Here is a 23,640-nt window from a genome sequence, read left to right on the forward strand (position 1 = left end):
GAGGAGCCACTGCTGTGTCGCCCTTTATTTTCTTCCTGTGATAACTGCTTAATATAAACAAACATAAGAGGAAAAACGCTTTTCCAAAGTCTACAGAAAACACAAGACTCTTTTGAGAAGCCCCTTGTGAAAACTGATCCTTTATTTACATTATTATAAATAGGCAATCACTTTTTGAAGGAAAGCAGGTGAAACAGCAGCTTTGTGAATATATGACAGTCTTCTTTCAGAGTGTCTAGTTCGACTTGTGCATTTCATTGAAGGATCCTGCTCCCTGGAGCTGCAGAGTGAGGGGGGTCTTCACCAGGGGAGACTGGATCAACACAGTAGAGCTGAACTCTCTGTCCTCACTGAAACAAAGGTAAAACAGTATTTTGGGGATATAATAGCAAAATATTAAGATTTCTTCCTGTTTTTCGTTGTTTGATACCTGGGAGTGAAGCTGATCTGAAGAAACTGGCAGCAGCTGCTGACATGAAGCTCTTTGGACTTCAGAAGGCCAAAGTCTGGCGTCACACTGAACACATCTGACTCTACAAGCACAAAGAGTAAAACACACAGGCAAGCACGGACGTATTACAAAACGGACTAATTTCGATAAAAGGGTTTTTTCTGTTTTTGTTCTGATGTGCCTGTTTTTTTACCCACCAAACACCTGAAGTCATTTAGACTTTTTTTTCTAGTCAGTCCATCATAGCCTTAATTCAGTCAAAAGATAGTCGTTGAAAATTGGGCTATGTTTTGTCCATCTGATTTGGTCCAAATTTAGCCCAATAATAGTTGTTTAAAATATGACCAAATTACAGCGATGTCTTTACAGAGATGTCTTTTCTACCACCTGGAAATTCCAGCTTTTCACCTTTCACTTTTCAATTAAATCTAGATATGTTTAGACATAAGTGGAGACGTTTTTTTTTTTTTTTTTAACGTCTTTTCAACTAATTTTAGTTGGGTGGGGAAACCCAACCACACAGGAAGTATGCAACCTATTAGCTTTATATTAAAACTCACTGAATGGACACTAAAAAATAATGTCTTTCTTTTTCAAGATGATCTATATCAACAACAGAAAGGTACAGCTATGGGAGCCTGCTATACCCCCAGCCTTACTAATCTTTTCATGCACCTATGGGAGTATGAGAAGAGAAATATATTTACTTTACTATATTTACTCAATTACTACAAAGATAAGATCAAGTTCTATATTCGTTATATACTGTAGATAATCTCATTTTCATTTTTCCTGGTACAGAACTAGAACTACAATCATTTTATGAATACTTGAATGCTACCAATGACTGTCTGAAACTCAGCTTACAATATGACCCAGCAGCAATAGCCTTTTTGGACCTCGCAGTAATGGAAAACTCTGATGGACATCTTCACACCACATTTTTTTTAAACCAACAGACAGTAATACACTGCTCTGGGCAGACAGCTTCCATCCTCCTAGACAAAAAAAGAACACATCAATTTGCCTGATGGCATCACACACCCAAGGTTAGAACATTGGGTCTGTGACGCCATCAGGCAAATTTATGTGCTGGATTTAAAAAATCTACCAGGATTCTTAAAATGTACGGTATATGGACTAAAGTATTTGGCCACACATGTTATTTATTTCATTCAGGTGTTTCAACGAGACCCACAGGTGTATAAAATCAAGTACTAAGCCATGCAGTCTCCATTTGCAAACATCTGTGAAACAAAGTGGGTCTTTCGGAAGAGCTCAGTGACTTCAAGCTTGGTACTGTGATGGATGCAACCTTTGCAATTAGATGGTTTGTGAAATTTCATCCCTGCTGAATATTTCACAGTCAACTGTAAGTCATATTATGGAGAGTGGAAGCATTTAGGAACAACAGCAACACAGCCACGAAGCAGAAGCACATGCAAAATCACAGAGTGGGGTTAAAGACTGTTAAGATGCATGGAGCATAAAAGCTGCTGAGTCCATAGCTGAAGAGTTCCACTGGCATAAATGTAAGCACAAAAACTGTGCAAACATCAATCTTGATACAAGACTTATGTGTCTAATATGTGTCTTTATTTTGGAGGAATGGGCAGTTTGGTAAGGTTGATGGGCTTCTGCCCCAAATGAATAGTAGAAGAAACATCACCATCTGAAATCAATCACAGGACCCTTTGTATCAAATCAAAATCATATTGTGGCAGACTCTATGGTTCAAGGAAATAGTGTGTTGATTTAAAACTGGCCACCACTATTGGACTATTAGGGTCTATGATGAAAACTGTCATCACAAAACACCATTAGTGTAAAAATGAATGATTTTTGACCTAAACAAACAGGGACATGATACATAATCATTATATTTAATGCCAAAAGAATGAAGGAGATGTTCAATAGTTACCTAAAACTGATTTCCAGTAAGTGTGTGCTCCATGGCTGTATAGGTAGACTTCTACTGTCTTTGTCTGGCCCACATAACAGAATCCAAAGTCAATGGAATCAGTGGACAGGCGTATCGTAGCAAGATCCAAGTGAGCTCGGAGAGGCACCGTCTGTTCAGAGAGAAGTAGGAAAGAACTCTGTGAGGTCAGATGTCATTATCCATAAATTCAACAGTTTTTCCCAGTTTTCTCCCCCTGACCTGCAGTGTGTTGTTGCTGTAATGAATCAGGAGGTTCTGCTGAAACCTCAGCTTCCTCTGCCCACTTTTACCAGTGATCAGTGTCACCCCAAGTGGGACTCCCTCATCTTCTTTGTCTGCATGGTCCAGGAGGGACAGGGAGCAATGGAAAGCCACTTTAACCTGGGAGAAAAGTAGACAAGCTTTATGAAGTGATCAGAAAGAAAACAGAGCATCCTGCTACTGTATCTCCAGTTTTCATTCTTACATGCATGCTGCGTTGTGGCGTCAGCACCAGAGATTGGCTGTCACCAGTAGGTGGGTTACTGGAGGTACTGGTGAATGCTCGAGGCTGCGGCTTGAGCACTAAAAATGGCAGCTGGCACCCCAGTTTGAAATGTAGGGGCATATCTGTGTTGTTTTTCAGCTGGAAGTTTTGTGTGGTGTCAAATTCATTTACTATTAGCTAGAGAAACAAGAAAAAAGACCAATAAGTAGCACTGCAGAGAAATATTACACAGCACTGTGAACTTTTTGTTGTGGGTTTTTCATGCAGACCTCCTCCTTTGATTCTCCTGATTTCAGTAAATCAGCAGCAGAAGCTCGAAACTCCAGCACCCCCTCGTCCTCCTCCATCTGCACCAACAGCCTGCAGCGACAGGGAGCCAAGAGGATGATATGCAACTTAATCAGACCACCTCTGAGCTGCTTTTACCCAGAATCAGCTTGTTTTAATTCAGGAATCATAAATTCTCTAAGCAGCACTGAGGGTTTGTTGTTATGTAGGGATGTAAATATGATGATTGCAATAGCTTACAGTGCAGGCTTAACGGCTCCTTGTAGTTCTATCCTGACAGGCTCCAAATCCAAACCCTGAGCTCTTGTAACTTTACCTGGGACACAGGCAGCCATCTGTAAACACAACATAACAAGGGGATTTTAAGTGCATCATACTGCTCTGCTGCTTCATTTTCTACAGAGCCTGTAAAGGGAAATGGTTTCCTTTCAGTTGCACATAGAAAGCTACACACTCAGTGTTTCCACAGCAGTAATTTACATGCTGTGTCTGGAACTACCAGAACTAAAACTTTGTGTGGGTGTGCACCAGGAATGTGAAAACATCAGTCCATGTTTCTCTAAGAGCTCTACAAATTTCTAAGGATTTAAAATTGAAACTGTGTTTTAAGTGTTACCACCATGTTACCTCAGAGTCTAGACTTAGGAAGCCCAGAGCTAAGCCCACACATTTGGACTCACAAACGGACCCAGAGAGAGTCAAAGGAGTGAAAGAAATGTGGACTGTACTGCTGCCTTTTGCTGGAATTACCTATAAATACAAATAACAAAGAAAACATTATTAATGCAGGTAAAAAAAACTGTTTAGGAGGTTGAATGGGCACATATGTCTTAAATGTAATCCACGTACCATCTGCTGAGGTGTGATGCAGTATGGGTAATCTGAGAGGTTGGATGTTTCCTCCTCTTTGTCATTCTTGCATACATATTCCATCTCTTTCTCACCCTTAAAACAACAAGATGGAGCCAAAGGATAAAGAATGAATTGTACGGCAGCCATGAGATTTCTTTTGCCCAGTGGTAATGAGATAAATTTTCTTATTCTGTACCTGTGCTGTACTATTACACACAGTAACAGTGCTGCTTTGGACTGGGGTACTTGTCTCCTCAGGGCCTCCTTCTCCAGCTGTTTCAGTGTTGCCATCAGAATGCCTAGAGTCACCACTGCACATCTTATCGCCTTCAGCATCATTGACTGGAGAGGTTTCTCCAGATGCCATCAGTTTATGGTCATTCCCATCAATGTTATAGGTTTCCCAGTCAATGCAAATATCTGGCATTCATAAATAATGATTAGTCAACTTCAAAATACACAGAAAAAACTAGTTTGTTTGATCATACAGGACAACACTGACGTTAACTTTAGTGGGACAAAAACACAAATTAAACCATACTCCAGGAGGACTTTTCTCACTTATGATTTCAGCCAAACACTAAATAAAAGATATTTAGAAGTTTGTATATAAAATAAAAACCAGTCATAAATATAGGACAATTTCAAAATTATATCAAAACACAACTTGCATATAAGCAGGCAAGAACTAAGGTAGTAATTAGTAATTACAGAACAGAGTAAACAAAATGTATTCATGTCTGCTCAGGGCTTCCATAGAAAATACCCCAATTAATTTTGTATGAATGATGAGGACTTGTTCATCATTTTTACTTAACTTAGGCAGGAACTGCAATTCAGACACAAAAACGGTCAATTTCAACAATTCAGAGATCTATTAGTAGTCAAAATAATAACAAAGGTAGCCTTTTAAATAACTCCGCTAAACTTTGTACTAACCAAACATGGAGGGGTTGTTGATGCGAAGACAACGAGATACAGTATCACCTCCAGACACATGAGATCCAAAACTAATAATGTAAAAAAAAAAAAAAAAGATCAAACACAAACATGAAAGCCATTATCAGAAATGTGATGGTGAATGGAACAGGAAAAACAGACGCACTGTATTGTTGGTCCCTGGGTCTGGTTGTCTGGCTGCGGGCCCGTCATTTGGAAGTAGAGAGGGCATCCTCTAACAGTCATCTGCATGGGAAGGAGTGTGGCTTCAAGATCCCCAACCTGTAAAAAATGTTATGATCATTTATCATGTCTAAATAGAGCGAGAGTTCAGAGAAAATCTTTAAGAATAATGCCATTTGTTGTAATTGCTGCAGTAAACATACTTTGCATACAAGGTGATCTCTGTATTCCCCCCACATGTCAGTGTAAGCAGTGACATCCACAGTGCGGCGCTCATAGGGTTCTAAAATCCCGGAGTGTGGCTCGATGAAGAAGGCTGCACCTTTACCATCAGCCAGCAGGCTGCTCACAAACTCTGGAAACAGAAACACAATCACAATCTGCACAGTGCTCTCAATCGGTTTGAATTAAAGTAGAAGCATACCCTTGTGTGCTTTTTCTTCCAACTTCTTAGCTTGAACTGAGTGAAGCGGCTTCTTGGTGTATGTAAATCTGGGATTCAAAAACAGCTGTTGTCATATTTGCTGCAAATAAGTCCATCGATTATTCAGCTCAGTGAGATGATCTCTTTACCGTTTTTCTGATTGGTTATTTGGCTTCGAGGCATGGCAGGTGAAATACTCCACGTCCACAGTGAAAGGAGCGGCGATGGCAGTTTGATTGGTAATCAGCAACTGCATGGTAGCAGATCTCCTCAAAACTACAACTCCAAAGTCTAGTAACAGCGTTGAGGGGTTCTCATCATCCTCAGAAGAGCTTAAAGCAAAAACATAAGTCATATTTGGAGTTATAATGTCTCAGTGCTGTGAAATGATGTGAAAGTTGCCTAGGTAATAGATACAGTCGGTACCCCACAGAAGGCAGAGAATAGGACACGCTGAGCTTCTTGGTTCTGGAAGCAACGATGCCAAGAACAAGAGGAGAGTTCATCCCCTGGACCTCGCAGAGAGCAGCCACTTCAGTCAGCTCCAACTGGAAAAATGAGGGGGAAAAGTATAATTAATGCCTCTTTTAGCCCATTTCAGAGGAAGATTATGTTAGTTCCTGGTGTGCTTAAGACTTTTACTTACATTTGTGTGAGAGGTAAAGGTAACTGTGATGTCCATGCTTGCATTAGGACTCAGAGTACCAGAGGAGGGTTCAAAACTGGTTGTGCACAGTTCAGCTTGTTTACCCTGCAGCTGAGCCTTTTTTGGGGAAAGTTATGTAAATCATTAGTCAGTTTTAAGCACATTTTATAAGAGCAATTCTAATACATAATGGTGTCATTTTTGGTGAAGACAACATTTTTCTTATTGATCCCTGAAAATGACATGCAGGAAAGGATCCAGAGGCTGGATCTGAATTAGAGAGCTAGAACTAGCTACTAGGCTATCTAACTATCTACTAGGCTATCTGCTCCCTGTTATTTACCCTTCTAATCACAGTATAATAAAATAATGTCTTACAATTTATCTAAACATACATTCTAAGATATTTTGAACAATTCTTCTAATACAGTGAATTTAATAGTAATGATGCTAGTATACCATCCAGCTGAAGTCTGTAGGCAGCGGGGTCTGGTTGTAAAGTGTTACAGATGAATTGGCAGGAACTCCGATGTAGAGTTCAGACAGGAGCAGTTCACAGTTGAGCAGACACACCTGAGGAGACTGCACATCTGCTCGCACAGACAGGTGACTGCAAAGAACACACACAGGCAGTGTTACTTGTTCTCAGTGGGAAACTGTCACTGATTAGCATCATTATTATTGTCAGGGCTCTGGTCCCTCTGCACCACTAACAGTTTGCAGGCTCCAGCTGTCGAGTATACATACATTTTTGTGTTAAGAAAAAACGTTTTAGAGAGAAGAATGGCGAAGCATCCTTACCATCCTGTTCCGTTCTCAACGGTCAGCTCCAGCTCAGAGTCATACTGCTGACAGAAATGTGGGATAAACAGCACATCCACACTGCAGGAGGCCAAGGGGGGCAGCACACCTGAGCATGGCTTCACTATGATCTAAACAACAAGGAGAGATTTAAAGGGGTAGTCTGGTGTTTTTAAAAGGGGATGTATGTAGCACTTGTCAGTAATAAATGTGTTAGTCAGAGGAGATGCTGGTCAGCTAAGTACAGTTAGAGATACCAGTCGGAGTGCTGGCACAGAAGCTGGGCTAAAAAATGCAGAGATGGGGTATTCAGTTTAGTCACTCTTATGAAAAAAACGGCCTATAAACAATGTCAAAGTAAATTATATAGAAAATTCTCGGCGCTGTACATTTCCCTCAGCAAGCTGCTTTTGTTTTGATTCTTCTCCTTTAACTGCAACATATACATGCTCCTCCATCTGACCAGCACCTCCTACATTTCCAGGAGAAATACATTTACTATTTACAACCCCAATTTCAAAAAAGTTGGGGCACTGTGAAATTCAAATAGAATCAGAATGAAATTATTTGCAAATCTTATAAATCCATATTTTACTCAGAAAGGAGCAACATATCAATAGTTTACACTGAGGAATTCTACCAGTTCATGAGAAATAATAGATCTTTTTGAATTTGTTGGCAGCAAAACATCTCAAAAAGTTGAGATGGGCAACATAAGGCTGTTAAAGTAGTGTTACTGATTAAAAACAGCACATAATTTCATCAGAAGATTCAGAATATCCAGAGAATCTCTGTGCACGAGGGACAAAGCCAAATGTCAATATTAGATGCTGCCCTCAGACAGCACTGCATTAAGTAACTGTGTGAACAACACAACCACAACACTACCATCTTCTCTGGGCCAAAGCTCATTTAAAGTGGACTGAGGCAAAAATGGAAAACTGTTCTGTGGTCAAAATGTGAAATTCTTTTTGGAAACCATGGACTATGGTGTCTTAAGGGGAGAGGGACCATCCAGCTTGTTATCATCACACAGTTCAAAAGTCTGCATCTCTGATAGTATGGGGTTGCACTAGCGTGTAGGTGTGGGCAGTTTACAAATCTGGAAAGGCACAATCAATGCTGAAAAGTATACAGAGGTTTTAGAACCCTAACCCTTAACGTCTCTTTCAGGGAAAGCCTTGCATATTTCAGCAGGACAATGCTAAACCACACACCACATCCATCACAACAGCGTGGCGTTGCAGCATGGGGGTCTGGGTGCTAACCTGGACCTTTCACCAACAGTAAACATTCGGTGCATCATGACACAAAAACTCTGGCAAGGAAGACAGAGGACTGTTGAGCAGCTAGAATCCTACATCTGACAAGAGTGGGACAACATTCCTCTCCCCAAACTCCACCAACTGGTCTCCTCACTGCCCAGACGGTTACACATTGTTGTTGACAGAAGAGAAGATGCTACACTATGATAAACATGGCCCTGTCCCTACTTTTTGGGGGATGCTTCTCAACACATTAAATTCAAAATAAGTTAAAAAAAATTAATGAAATGGTAAAATGTCTCAGTTTCAACATCTGATTTGCTGTTTATTTTCTATTATGAATAAAATATTCTAACTTTTTTGGAATTGGGGTTGTATTCACGAAATGCCTCATACAACCCCACTAAAACTATGCTTGCACCAAGTTTTAAAGCTGTCAACACCTGTGTGTCTCGCTGAATATTAAGCTTCTCCTTCAGCATCCAGTTTGCCTCCAGTTGAGTGATGTTAGTCAGGAGCAGCGTGGTCTGCGTCTGTTCACCTAATTTAATGAGCCCAAAGTCCACACCTGGCACACTCAGGATCACTATGGGACCCTGACCAAAGAGCAGAACAAATAATGGATCAGCTACAAACCACGTATGTGGAATAGAACATAGGGGTGTAACTGTTCACTCAACTAATGATACACAGCAAGAGGATACAATGCCATGGCATTCAATACCATTATTATACCATACATACCATTCTCTTAGTAAGTTACACTGGTAAGCGATACTGATGTAAAACATTTGAAGATGGAAGAAATAGCACCTTCTAGAGGTCAAAAAGAGTATTGCAATACAAATCAAGTCAAATCAATATGAATGGTCTACTTTTTAATCAGGTTTTAAACTGTATTTCAACGTAAATACTTTTTACCTTGTAGCAATAAAATATAGGGGTAGTTTGGTGATTGTGTTGGGATTCATTCTCACCTTAAAGGAGACTTTTACAGGAAGAGTTACGGGCTTGTGACAGTGCTCTATGTGGCAAACCAGACTGGACACAACTTTCTCTGGTTTCCATCCAGTTACAATCAGCTCGAAATCAAAGCACTCGTTCTCCTCTAGATCCAAAACCATAACAGACAAATCAGTCAAATAATAAACACCCAGTCAATCAACCAGATTACATACTGTCTATGAAACCAATTAAAGAGCTTTATCTGTATCAATTTACACTGTTTAGTGTGGCACACCTATGCTACCAGTAGGGGGCTCTACTTCTATGATGTGGCTGCTGCTGTTCAATCTCTCCCACTGATAAAAGATGCAGGTTTTGCTATGGTTCCACATCTGGAACAAACAAGAAACACACACAAAAGTGATAAGTTCAAAATCTTAAATATTTAAATAAAAGTTAAAATTCAGATAAATCACTTAAATGACCTTGAACCGCCTGCGAGTGGCTGTACAAATAAAAACTTCCCCTGGTATGTTGACAGCATAGGGGTCCAGTAAGACCTGGTATGGCTCCGTTGTCCCCTTGACCTCTATCTCCATGACGATGACATCGCTCACCTTGAATCCAGTGCGTACAGGCTGAAGGACACTTGATTTTTACAAACAGAAACAATTTATCACTTCGTAAGATAAAAAGACAAGCCATATATGCTTTCGTTAGTAAACTTAACATGTGATATGAAGGTTTTTAGCACAGTTTTACCCGTCTTCACTGGGCTCTGGTGGTGGCTCGGGGACATCCCTCAGGACTAAGTGACACACACTGTGGAAATCCTTTAACTAAAAAATAAAAAAAAAACATTTTAAATAGGGCAGAAAACACACAATAAATGAAGAGCATACAGGATTCTTAAAGCATACCTTGTGACATAACAACTGCCCAGATTTTTGTTCTGTTGTTTAACCCAGTGCTTATTTTTCCATTGAAAAGACCTTTAAAAATACAGTGCCCCTTCCTGATTTCTTTATTTTTGTTTCTGTATTTGTCACACTCAAATGTTTCAAATCATCAAACAAATTTAAGTATTAGACAAAGATTACTTGAGTCAATAAAATGCAGTTTTTAAATGATGATTTTCATTTTTAAGGGAAAAAATGCCTCCAAACCTACCTGGCCCTATTTGGAAAAGTAATAACCCCCTTAAACTAATAACTGGTTGTGCCACCCTTGGCCACACCAGCTACAGGGAAGCATTTGCACTAACTGACAAGAAGTCTAAGACACCACTGTGGAGGGATTTTGGCCCACTTTTCTTGCATAATTGTGTGAATTCAGCCACACTGGAGGGTTTTATAGCATGAAGGGCCTGCTCAAGGTCGTGCTACAGCATCTTAGATGTATGTCTGGGCACTCAAAAACCTTAATTTCCTTTTTTAAGCCAATCAGAGGTAGACTTGCTGATTTTTCGCATTTGTGGATAATGACTTTCACTGTGGCCCGCTGGAGTCTGGAAGCCTTAGAAATGGTTTTGTAAGCCTTTCTAGACTGAAGGATTTCAATGGCTTTGAATCTCGTCAGCTTTTGAATTTCTTTAGATCATGATATGATGTGTTGCTTTTTGAGATCTTTTAGCATACTTTACTTTGCCAGACAGATTCAACAGGTCTGGCAGTATACAGGCCGGGGTTACTCTACTTTTAGTCCTCCCTATAAGCCTAAAATTATCAAAATTATACAATAAGTTATTTTTTAAGAGGGTTTAATGTTGTAACCATCTTGGACAGGCAAACCCCATTTTACCTGGCACAGTAAGTGCTCACTGGGGAAGTGGTTCTTGTGTACCTCGTTAGGACTGAAGGTCAGCAGAAACTCTACTTCCTGGCAGGGAGGCAGAACCCCTGTCGTGGGGCTGACTTGGAAGACATCATCTGTGGCTGGGTGGAACTGGATGTGGGAGGGCTCTGGGGTTTCCCCTGGAAGCAGAGGACGCAGGTTGGGTTTCATGATCTGCCACTGGTAAGGCAGCTCCAGGTGGCTTCAGCCAGAGACAGACAGAGAGAGACTTGCAGAGTTATGAAGTGACGGAAAAACATTTTCAACTTGTATCCCTGACTTGTCTTTGTGATGATGTATTACAGAGGTGTTTGACTCACACATTGTTTCTAATTATAAGTTTCTTCTCTTGAACAGAGTGAGGATTACATGGGCTGAAACGGACAAAATGTTCTGCAGTGAGGTCATGTGCTTCTCCTAACACAGGAGGCTCCTTCTGCCCAGATACTGACACAAGCTCCAGGGCAATCAGCTGGCCCTCCCCTAGGAAACATACAGACTCACATTATGGAGGATCAGCATCACAATAAGTCAATTTGACTGCATGCTATGGAAAATTTAAAGCACATGTTATAACAGTCATGGCTCATGAGTTACCTTCAGTTGAAATGTCTTTAACCTGGCAGTTGTCACAAACAATTGTGAAAGTCTGACTGCTTTTCTCAGCAGTGGTGGGGAAGAAAACAACCTGTAAACACAAAAAAATACACAAAAATAATTATCGGACAATATGTACACTCTTGAATCTCTTTAAAAGATACTTCTACTGGCAACTTTACTGGAATTTGACTGATTTTACTTGAATTTAACTTTTGACTGATCCATGTTGGCAATGCAGTTTCTCAGCTTGTACAAAATAATCTAACTTTTACTTATAGCTACAACCTTTATATACTGAGCAACTAAAGCAAATGTAAACCCACTGTTTATAGATTAACAATTAGTATTATAGAAACATCTTTTATAGTCTGTTTTGTTGATAAATGCAGCCCTGTATTGTAAATGAAAAAAGATTTATCTTATGGTGCTAGAATCTAAATAAAATATAATAAAAATACTGATAAAAAAAGGACTTTCAACACTAATGCGATAATCATGACACAATTAAGGTCTATTTTTTTCTAAATTGCATGCTTTATTGTCACTTTCAGCACACTTTATTGAAGCCACTACAATGTCTCCCATGATTCACAGTAATGTGAAATAAGTCCACCACTGAGTCTTATTGTCCCATTTTATTAAATTTTTTTTCAAATTCCCCCCAAGAATTCCAATCAAATCCCCATGAAAACGCCAAAAAGTAAAAAAAAAAAAAAAAAGTCTCAAAACCTCCAATGAAATGCTCAAAATTATACAAACATTTCCAGGAAAATACTTTAAAATTTCCAAACAAATCCCACTCAAATATCTAAACATACTGCTTAAGATTTTCATGAATTTTCCTAAAAATTTCATAGCAAATTATCCAAACATTTTAAGCAAATCCCCTAAACTTCTATAGACATTTTGGGAAGTTACCTCAGAAATTCTAATGTAATGATTTATTACTATGTTGTAGGAAAAAATGTAGTGTCTTCACGTGTGCACACAGAGCCTTAGGAGGTTCAATGAACGACAAAATCAAAAAGTGCAGAAGCTTTATTAAAACTACTTCTATTTTACAAGGAAGGTGCTAAGGAGAGAAATCAATCCATCCTAAACTGCATGCAAACTCATTCTCACTGTCTTAATTGCAAACTTCTATCTGTAACCTTTCAGTTTGAGTTTTTTGCCTTTTAAAAAAATATATATATTTTATGCTCAGGGAAAGTTTAAAACTGTATATATTAAGAAGTTACACAGAATTAACATAAAGCCAGAGGAAAAAAAGAAAACAGAAGATGATTGAACATATTAGATCACATCCTACAGGGGGGGAAGTACAGGAAGCACTGTTCATGTCCTTACTAGGGGTGTAACGATAACCGGTATCACTATAAAACATGGTAAAATACGAGAAGGTTAGTAATACCATTACAAATTTTAATTATCGTTAAAACCGTGTTTGATTACCACACTTTGAAACCCTGCTAAATTCAATACCGCGATAATAATGATAACCGTGATAATTTTGGTCACAATAACCATTATATGAAATTTTCATATCGTTACATCCCTAGTCCTTACTAAATGAAAATAATCATACTAATGATAATCATTAGTGCTGCCAATATGCATACCATTTTCAATTAAGTGGCTGCAGAAATAAATATCAAATATTAAAAAAGTATGACTACTACTACTACTACTACTACTAATAATAATAATAATAATAATAACAAAATAATAATAATAAAAATAATAATAATTACTCAGCATCCCCACTAATAATAAGTTGTACCCTGAGCTCATATGTTCAATTTCCATTGCTGTGGTATCAGAATGGTTTGATTTTAAAGTCCTGGTATCATGACACTTGTATATAACTTATAACCTGTACATATTTTCATTCAGCTTCATAGCACACTCACCTCTACTACAATGGCCTCTCCGGGCTGCAGAACAAAAAGAGACGGGCTAATTGCAAAGGGTGGCTGCTCACTGAAGAAACATCTGTCTACAGACTTTAGAAAAACAGAAAAAAAGTGTATTTATATCTTTTGTTGAGTTAAATTGCCTGTAAAACAGACTTAGTGTCTCTTAGATAGCGTGTGATGTAGATTTTTACCCTGAGATTCGAGGCGGGCCACTGATTCTTGGGGATGACGCAGAATGTTCCAGAGCTGAGCCCAACATTTTGGCAAAAAAACTCCACAAACTTCACTCCTCCAACAAGGCAGTAACCACAGTCCAGAGCTCTTGGTACTGCATAGAAATCAGAGTGAAGAGTATCACTGGTGAATGACACTGATGAGTATGGCAACAGTGTAGAGTTAGTGTGCGGTAATGGAACTCACAAGTTAGCATTGGAGGGGGTCGTATGCCTCTGATAGGTACCACAAACAGTTGTTCAGCCTGGGTCTCAACCACAATGAAGTCCTCGTAGTCACCCAGGGAGTCTGGAGCAAATCGCACTGTGTACTTACAACTCATCCCTGGTGCAACAACGCCCCCATCACCTGGAAATCTCCCTATCAAAACAAATTAATTTATGGATTTTCTCTGTGTAATGTGGGTGTTGTTCACCATCTTCCTCAGTAGGTGGTGCTACTGTGCATATATAATAACACATGAATGTTAAAAACCACTGACTGCATTCCTGAGATGTATGACCTTCTTTGTCAGCATTCCTTTTTGATACATCACTGACTCTTAGCACACTTGTTGATTTCCTCAGTCAGGATTAAAGAGGCTGAAAAGATGAAGAACTCACCCAGGCCAATAGAGAAGTAAGAAGTAGTGGGCGGGATGAGGCGGATGTGGCGGCTTGCAGAAGTCACGTTTTTCAGCTCTAGAGCAGTCTATAGTGAGAACATGGCATGATACTTTACATCTGCTTACAGGGAACAATTAATCATCATGGCAATGTCACACAATGAAACTTCTTAAACATACCTCATAGACATGGCCCACACTGTAGTCAGTGAAAACTACCACTGAAGGTTTGGCAAGGAAGACTGGGGCAGTGTCATCAGTGGAGCTATGAGGAAAAAGAGCCAAAAAAAAAACCCATCTGATTGTTCTGAATGAAGTCACACTAACAGGAAGTGGTGAGCTGGGTAACACTGCCAGCATTTAAAAAAAAAACACAGAACAAACCTCTTTTGTTTTGCTCTCATCTGCTAGTTTGATCAGAGCTAGGGCTGGGAAAACATTGTTCACTTGAATCTTTAAGTGTTCCTAAGTAAGCTCACCTGCATCCACGTTATCACACTTAAATGTTTGGGATCATCAAACCAATTTTAATATCTCACAAAGACAACCCACGTAAATACAAAATGCAGTTTCTAAATGATGATTTTATTTTTCAAGGGAAAAAAACAAACCTATCTGGCCTTATGTGAAAAAGTAATTGTTCCCCTTGTTAAATCATGAGTTAACTATGATTAACCACAGTCTCCAGGCCTGATTACTGCCAGATTTGTTGAATCAAGAAATCATTTAAATAGAACCTGTCAGACAAAGTGAAGAACAAGAAACACATCATGCCACGATCCAAAGAAATTCAAGAACAACTGTGAAACAAAGTGACTGAAATCTATCAGCCATGGAAAAGGTCGCAAAGCCATTTCCAAGGCCATGAGTCTCCAGCGAACCAGGGTCAGAGCCATTATTCACAAATGGAGAAAACTGGGAACAGTGGTGATCCTTCCCAGGAGTGGTCGGCCAACCAGAATTACCCCAAGAGTGCAACAACGACTCACCCAGGAGGTCACAGAACCCAGAAAGACATTGTCTTGAATTGTCCAAGAGAAACATGAGTGTCAGTCTTATGGCATACTTTTGAAGAATAACAGCTAAATGCAGCTGAACTTTGAAGCATTAGCTAATTGGGAGAGTGAGTCTGGTATGGTCCATTTAAATTATGTACTAAATGCTTTCTTTCTTATTGAGCAAAGAATAATACATTAGGGCTGAATTGTATTGGGCAAAATAAACATTATTATATTTTTTCTTTTTGGGATGAATTTTGATATGAAAAATACAGAGATCCAAACTAAGTAAAGAAGTGTTTTTTTTTTACTGTACACATAAGTCCTGCTATAACGCCTCTACTGTATGTTAACACTGTTAAATATTCAGGAAGGAAAATGCAGAGCAGCAAGTAAATAAATATTAGTGCGGTTAAACAATTCAAATTTTTAATCAGATTAATCACAGAGTTGCTGTGGATTGATTTAGATTAATCATGATCAAATATCATTCATTTTTAATCTATATTAATCACATTTCATTTTGCAAAAGCAAACAGACACAAGAAAGAAGGGAATATACATGCCAGGGCTATTCAACTACAAATTCAACTGGGCCAAATTTCTGTCTTGGTTTTTTTTGCACTCAAATTTCCCACCGAGAGGGCCAACGTGCTGTTAAGCGTCTCCCATATCGAGTTGGTTGGTCACTACCAGATTAACGGTGTATTTAAGGTAAACTTACTTGGACAAACTACCCAAAATTGAGTCAGTCTGCGCTGTAGATGGGTTAATTGAGTTAAAATTTTTAATAAGATTAATCATGATAATGGATTAATCCACATTAACTTGTTAATTTTGACAGCCCTAATAAATGTCAAAGATGGCATGTTAGGTCAACTCAAGTTTCTGTGCCCATCTGCTATACTTCATATTTTATATACTTAAATTGCCTTCCTGAAGCCAGAACTATTCTTTATATCACTGCATCATGGTCTTAAGGCATAATCCTCATACCTGCTATCCCTCTGTTATAATGAGGACATACTGAGTGCAGATTTTAAAGAAACATTCCTTATTATTTTTCCTAAATTTAGTCTTCACAAGGTGTTATTCTAAATGCTTACAGTGCAACCAGGATGTCAGAGCAATTTATTGTGCAGCCCTACTTTAAATAGCTGTATGGATAAATAATGCGGCATGAATGCATTTCCCTAGCATTGCTTTTGTGTTGACAGACAGAATGTTTGCAGTGCTGTTGAGTTTAATGCATATTTAACTCTCTGTGCAGGATGAATATTGTTTAATATTCTGAAGGCTCCACATATCTGTGTTTCTGTCAGAATGCATTCAAAAAGTTTTGATGGTCCAAAGAATCAATCTGTATGCAAATATGACATTGTGTTGTAGTGATTTCCTCCAATTATAAGTCAGAGTCAGACAGCAAACACTGATAATTGCTCTGAAAACAGATGGGATGATCTCCTCAGGATTTATGGGTAACGAGGTCTGTGCTTAGATTAATATTTAACAAAAAAGGGAAGGGATTATTTCAAAAGTGCTTTCAGTGTTACTGATGTTTCACAATGTTTGGGCTTATACAGTGATACAGCTTAAAAAATCATTTACTTCAATTTTTTTGCATCCAGGCTTAATTGACACATGACTTTAAATTAAAATACCCATAATACTATCATGATTCAGAGCCTGGCAGATGTACTAACGACAGAGTACATACTGTCCAGGGCATCAAATTACATGTCTGGCTGCCCTCATGGTGTGCTGTTTTTGTGTTTAATATTTAACGAGATCATCTGTCCTGAGCCTTTTGTATTTTGTCAACAATTCATCAGTAAGGTTTCAGAGGTAGTTTACTATGCCAATATCCTGCTTTTTTTTATTTTGCTGCCCTGGGAGAGGAGGGTAGTTTAGGCCTCTTATCGTACCTGTGCTCTTCCATCCTTTTCCCCACATTCTCCTTTTTCCCCGCTTTGGTCCGAGGCCGAATGAGAGATGTCCCCCCCTGCTGTGCATCTGGAGGAAGGAAGCGAGGATTGCGCAGGAAGCAGTGCTGCTCTTTTAGCTTACGTAGTTTTCCCAAGCCTTCTTCTCGATCACTTGCACTTGGTTCCCCCTTCCACTTTGGTTTGGGTTTAGTCTGGTTGGGCTTCTGAAACAAATTGACAGTGTTCATTGAGCATTACTGTACATTTCTATTCTATATTCATCCCTTTTGTTATTTGCAATATAGGTTTCCTCACCTCCCTTGAAGTTTTGCCCCACTTTGCGTTATCTGAGCTGGATTCAAATGTCGGAGAGATATCAGAGTCATTCATTTCTTTCAGAGCCTTCTCTGGACTGGAAATTAGAGAATAGCCATCATCCTGGGGCCCCCTGGACACGTGCATGGTGTGGGCGATGGTGGTCCTGGCAGGATTGGATTTTACTGGCAGAGAAAAGGACATGTGAAATAGTGACCCAAAAACAAACAGACATTCATAATGAAGTCCCAAATAGTGCCATGTACTTGCTGATGGTGTTTTGAAATGTGGTTTTTCTTTTGTTAAGTAGTCCTGTGGGGATATAAGGTTGTTACTTTCCAGGAGATTGCTGTCCACACACCAGGAAAAAGCAGATTCAACTGAAAAATAGAAATAACACATTTTACTGATGCTTCAGCACTCCATACACTGTACATCCAAGCAAAGATTTCCAGATTGTCTGTCCATCTCACCCATTAGAAGGCTCTGATGCTCATTAAACTCTCCAATCTCCTCCTTCATTCTCTCGAGGGCCTGACTCTCTGTAGCTGCAGCCTGAGCATTTGCCTGAATGATATGACTTTCTAGCATGTCAGCTTCTTTTATACGCTGAGTATATTCATAGTGGGCCTGTTTGATTGAGATAAGAAAAAGCAGAAAATCAGATTTATAGTCCTGTAATATGTCTTTTGCAGTGGTGGACTAAGGATGTTGAGAGCCAGGGGCAAAAATAACAAATGGGGCACCTGATGCATGCAGCAGGGCACCAGAAGACAAAAAAGTTAAATAGTTAGACATCCTGGTCAACATTAAACATTTTCTGTTATGATTATACCCATCACCAATACTTGACATGTGCTCTTTAGAGGGAACTTGATGGGGTTTTGTGCACTGAGGGCACTTTATGATTTTTTGCCCCATTAGCAGCCACCAATCATATAGGGCACAAATAGGGCACTTTGTACAATGCTATCCTCTTAGACAGGATCCAAGAGAGGACTGTCAATTTTTCCCACTTACAAGACATCCTAGAGGGTCATCATCTTGTTATTGTTTGCTTAGATCATTGGTTCCCAACCTGGGGTTGGGACCTCCCAGGGGCGACACCAAAGATCTTAGGCTTTGACTGCTCTGAGGCTGCCATAATCAGATTTGCAAATATTGACTAAAACCATGATAAAGCAGTTATTAAGTAGTTTATACAAAGGCACCCTAGAGGGCACTTTGTTGAATATTGCCTACTTACAGGGAAACTGTCAAATTTTGTTAAATTATAGGGCACTTTTTAACAAGGTTTGCAAACTTAGAGGGCACTTTTTCAAATGTTGCCAATTTGGAGGGTATTGTAAAGGGCACATTGTCCGTTTTTTCCACTTAAGGGGCGCTCTAGAGCAGTGGTTCTCAAACGCATCAGTCACTTTGCTCAGGATGCATTTGATGTACAGGTCTGACTAGCAACAATGGATAAATATAGCATGTCCAATTCGTCAAGTGATGCTAGGCCCAAACCAGCCAAACTGAGACAATATGATGACAGCTATGTAGAGTTTTGTTTTATTGAGAACAGTGACAGAAGACCAAAACGTGTTGTGTGTCTTCACGTATTTGCAAATGAAGCCATGAAGCCCGTCGAGCTAAAGCGTCATCTGATAACAAAGCATGCAGAGTTTAAGGACAAGACAAAAGATTTTTTCCAATAAAAAGGAAAAGTGAGGAATACATCTGCCAGAAACATGAATGTTGAACCTGACCACAACCTCAGGAAAAGCACAGAGGGCTTCTTATTTGGCTGCTTGAAGGATCGCAAAAAGTAAGAAGCCACACTCAATTTGACAAGCGCTTGTATTAGTTGAAGATTTTAAAATACAGCAACTTGGAGTAAAAATGGCAGTTAACATATTTTTACTCAGTGGAGGGTTATGTGGGGGTCTTTGGAAAATTTTCTGCCCTGTAAGGAGTCCTTAGCCCTGAAAAGTTTGAGAACTGATTGGGCATCAGGGCCCATCTTCACCTACTTATGACAAATCGCGCCTGAAGTTTGTAAAATGTTTTGGTTATACAAATGTGGAAATGTTGTAGGATGTGCCTTAGATTGGAAGTAAACATGAATAAACAAAGAGATACTAAAAAATAAAGGCAAAAAATAAATAGCATATAATACAGAAGGTTATGCATATTTTATTCTGACTTCATTTTCCTGAAATAAAATGGAAATTACCACATTATCTTGGCAAAAGTGGTTTTGTTATCTTAAGAAAAGAGCATAAATAAGGTGTAATATAAATCACTAAAATTTACTCATCAATAGTAGCATAAAAGTTTAGATGTATTTCCACTTTGTGTTTTTAGGCCACAGACTTCTTGCCCCCTTTCTTTCCTCATATTTGCATCCTACTTAAAACAGCTCTGCAACCCACTTCTAGGTTGCAGCCCACCAGTTAAGAACCACTCAACCACCATGAGAGGAAACTTTGCCAAATTTTTCACACTCAGATGGCACCATAGAGGCCATTGTTGAATTTTGTCCTCTTAAAGAGCGCCCTATAGTACACTTTGAAACCTTAAGGGCACTTTTATACAATTTGCCAACTTGGAAGGCATCTAGAGCAGTGATTCCCATCCATTTTTCCTTGTCTCCCCTGTGGACTCTTCTGTAGAGGATGCACCAGCTGTTGTTACCTGTTGGAGCTCTTTAATGTATCTGTCATGGCAGCTGCTGTGCTCTTTCTTGGTCTTGACGACCTCTGAAAGAGTGTCCTTCCCAGTGATGTTCTGTGTGTAAAAGTCCTTCAAAGTGCTCGCTAGCACATGAGAAATGTCCTACAAAAGAGATGGCTATTACGTATTGGAGTAATGCTTTTTTGCTGTTGTTATTAACCAGCAGGTGTTCATACCTGTGTTTTTCCTGATGCGGGTCTATTACTGCTTAAACACGGATCAAACGGTGATGTTTTCCCCCTCTCTGTTCCTCCCTGCATGGTACAGAAGCGCTGATCGACTAAAGTTAATATCAATCAGGCTAAAAGGCTAGCCAAATGGTTGACGTTATCGCGGTTATTACATAAATTAAACAGCACGAGAAGTCAGCGTTAATGCTCAATATTGGCCAAAACTGTAGCAGAAAATACATAAAAGTAACTCGAATTTATCTCACTAGTAGTTCGTTGCTTTTCCGCCATATTTGTGTACATGACGTTGCCATAGTAACAGCTGGAGTTACATCCGGCAGAAAGGGAAACAGGCTTTATTGCTCCTGGGAAACAGACGAAACAACCTGACAAAAAAGTTTTAATTATTGTTCTGCAAGTCTCGAAAGAACAGTGTGAGTTTCTATACTTGTCCTTTTCTTTAACTGCTTATGGGTTACCTGTAGAGCTGCAATAAGGCTAAACCTAGACTATTAGCTTGTCCCAAATCGCAAACTTGTGATCGTATCCTGTATAACAGTACATGAAGGGCAGAGCAGTGCATTGCCGTTTTGTACACGAAGTGACGACAGTTAAACTAACCCACTTGACTTCATCTACTTCTTTTTTAACAGCAAGCAGGTTTTAAACAAACGTTTGGTAATTATTCTCAAAATTTGACAGCTATTTTCACTCAGTATTAAAATCATGTAACTTTTATTTTATGTTAAGATTTATAGTTTTTTTTCCTTTCAACGTTTTTTTTTTAAATTGAAATTTATCAACAGCTTTTTAAAAAATTGAAATATGCTGTTGTTGTTAGTATGCTAGTGAGCTAGTAGATGCTGACGTTAGCTTGTGCTAGCATGCTGACAGTACAATGTCCGCTACGTCAGTGGTTTTCAAAGTAAGGGTTTTTGGGACCCTTTTGGGGGCTGCAAGACACTGAGAGGGGGTCACCTGATGCCTTAACAGCAAGTATTTAAAAATATTTCAAATGTTATATTTTACCCATTTTTTGTAATAATGTATGCATGAAATAAGTTCAATGTAAGATAAAATATTTTCAGTGGTATTTATGTTTTTAAAAAAAATCCTTAAAAATGTAAGTCTGCACATGACTACTCTTGAATTTGCATGGCTGTGTTCAACTATGCTTCAGCCACCTTCAGGCACAGCAGGGGTCACCTCTCTGTGGCACCTTAATTTTGGGGGTTGCAGGTTGAAAGTTTGGGAACCCTTAAGTTACATCACTAATATGGCGTTCACTAAGGGGGCTAAATGTCCATTGATCCACATTCAGTTCTTGGACGGTTTTGAGTATGCCAGCAGTACACTGCATTTTAGTATAGGTATCATTTTGGATAAGCACACTAATTCACTCAAAATATTTAGTATTTAGTACATATGTATCTATGTATGCAGGTAGTATTGAAGCTCTACTAGTAGTAAGTGTTTTGCAAATTGTGGGCTAGTAAATGTATAGAAAGTTTACACTAGGTAAAAACAACATCGCCATCTAAGTTTGATGCAGGTCTATACTAAGTTTGTAGTGTACATGCAGTAAGGATGTACTGTTAAAAAGGGTGAGGATTAATAAATTCCATTCATTAGGCATATAGCTTTTTTGTAGCAGTGTATTTTTGATTTGTTTTCAAATCTGTAATTTTACTTTTAAAGTATATACATAAGTATTTTTTGGGAAAGTATTGTGCTTCACTACATTTTACAGTGCATCAGTTACTGAGTGAAAAAGAGGTCCAAGCTTCCTGTCAACTATATAATATTAACCAGCTGACTGGCCCAAGCTTCTTAATGATGGTCAGTTGCGAGTGACTGATTCTGCCACCCTTTTAACACCTGCTTTCCACCCTTTCAGGGATTGGGATTTGTTTTCACTTATTTTATTAGATTACTTTCTTTTCTTTACTTTTCCTGTATTCTTTCGACTCTGTCACTGACTGCAATGGATCAAATCCCTGCTAACGCTACAAGGTAGCAGTCCTAACCTGTCTAGACTACCGTGCTGCCAGTCAGAGCTTGCTTTTTTAGGATTCATATACTTTTAGTGCATTAGGACACTTCAAAATCATGGTCAGAGATCCAGTAGGATGAAACCAGAACACTCCACAGAGAGAGGCCCTGGCCAGTATTAAAACTCTGGAGTTTCATGCTGTGCAACTACTGTGTTAACCATTACACCAAAGGGGCACCTGTCCCCTGCAAGCTTTTTTTTAGGTTTAACTCTTGTTTCTCAATGCATTAGGGAAATTTGACTTAAGTGTTGGCACAGGTGGGAAATTGGACCAAGGTCTGCAGGTAATCTTTGGCAAATAGTGCATCTGCTTATCCTCTGAGCTACCTTTCTTCTCAAACACTTTGAAAAATATGGCTCAATCACAATGAAGACAAGAGAGATAATGACAGTAAAAAATAAAGGGCTGTCTGACTCATGGTTCACCATGAAGAAACCAAACCAGGGTCTCCAAGCATTCTTTGAAGTACGACGCTGTTACTTATACTCTGCTTTTCTCCCTTCCTTTACTGCTGCAATCCTTTTGTCTTTCAAAGCCATTATTGCATTGCATGATTGCAGTACTCTTTAGATGGAATGACGGCCCAGCTTATTCTCTGAGCTATCTCACCTTCCCTTTAGTGTGTCAACACAATGAAAGAAGTTATAATACTATTGCATAATTGCAGTACATTGTAGGATTAAATAAGACAGCTCAGGAAGATGCACTTCGACTTTTTTCATGGCACATGCTAAGATAGATAAACTTTCTGAACCACAGACACAATAATAAGATTTCTTATTCATTTCATACTGAGCAACCACATCCCATAGTGTCATGAATGTCCCACTTATAGGTCTATGTTTCTTCTGTTATGTCCCTCACAGCTATCTCAAGGTGTCAACTAGCTGACCCTGTACAATGCCAGATTGAAAATATGTTGTGCAAAGTCTCATGAGAGGATACACTCACATACTTTGGTCATTGTTTTTCATTTGGATGGATTCCAGAGACATCCTGAACAATATTTTCTGACTGTGCTGATCAGCTCATGTGGAGCAGAAGTGGGAT

General features: G+C 39.1%; 1 protein-coding gene across 1 annotated transcript; it reads right to left on the reverse strand.

Moving 5' to 3' along the window:
- Positions 1–133: 133 nt before the first annotated feature.
- On the reverse strand, positions 134–20,827 carry dlec1 (DLEC1 cilia and flagella associated protein). The gene is made up of 39 exons (XM_041814698.1): positions 20,803–20,827; positions 20,543–20,646; positions 20,328–20,468; positions 18,122–18,278; positions 17,915–18,028; positions 17,649–17,833; positions 17,334–17,557; positions 14,591–14,675; positions 14,409–14,496; positions 13,993–14,166; positions 13,764–13,900; positions 13,567–13,659; positions 11,654–11,744; positions 11,377–11,539; positions 11,066–11,258; positions 9,986–10,062; positions 9,709–9,871; positions 9,519–9,615; positions 9,256–9,386; positions 8,722–8,874; positions 7,014–7,144; positions 6,672–6,822; positions 6,213–6,329; positions 5,993–6,114; positions 5,716–5,898; positions 5,567–5,634; positions 5,346–5,497; positions 5,126–5,241; positions 4,960–5,030; positions 4,217–4,440; positions 4,018–4,113; positions 3,796–3,918; positions 3,409–3,503; positions 3,150–3,240; positions 2,860–3,057; positions 2,613–2,774; positions 2,373–2,523; positions 431–533; positions 134–350 (listed from the first exon to the last, which is right to left on the reverse strand). The coding sequence occupies exons 1-39, from the start codon at positions 20,825–20,827 to the stop codon at positions 236–238; spliced, it is 5,064 nt and encodes a 1,687-aa protein (XP_041670632.1). The 3' UTR covers positions 134–235.
- Positions 20,828–23,640: the final 2,813 nt, after the last annotated feature.

Source organism: Cheilinus undulatus, linkage group 19 (genome assembly GCF_018320785.1).
Source record: "Cheilinus undulatus linkage group 19, ASM1832078v1, whole genome shotgun sequence".
In the NCBI taxonomy this organism is placed as follows: domain Eukaryota; kingdom Metazoa; phylum Chordata; class Actinopteri; order Labriformes; family Labridae; genus Cheilinus; species Cheilinus undulatus.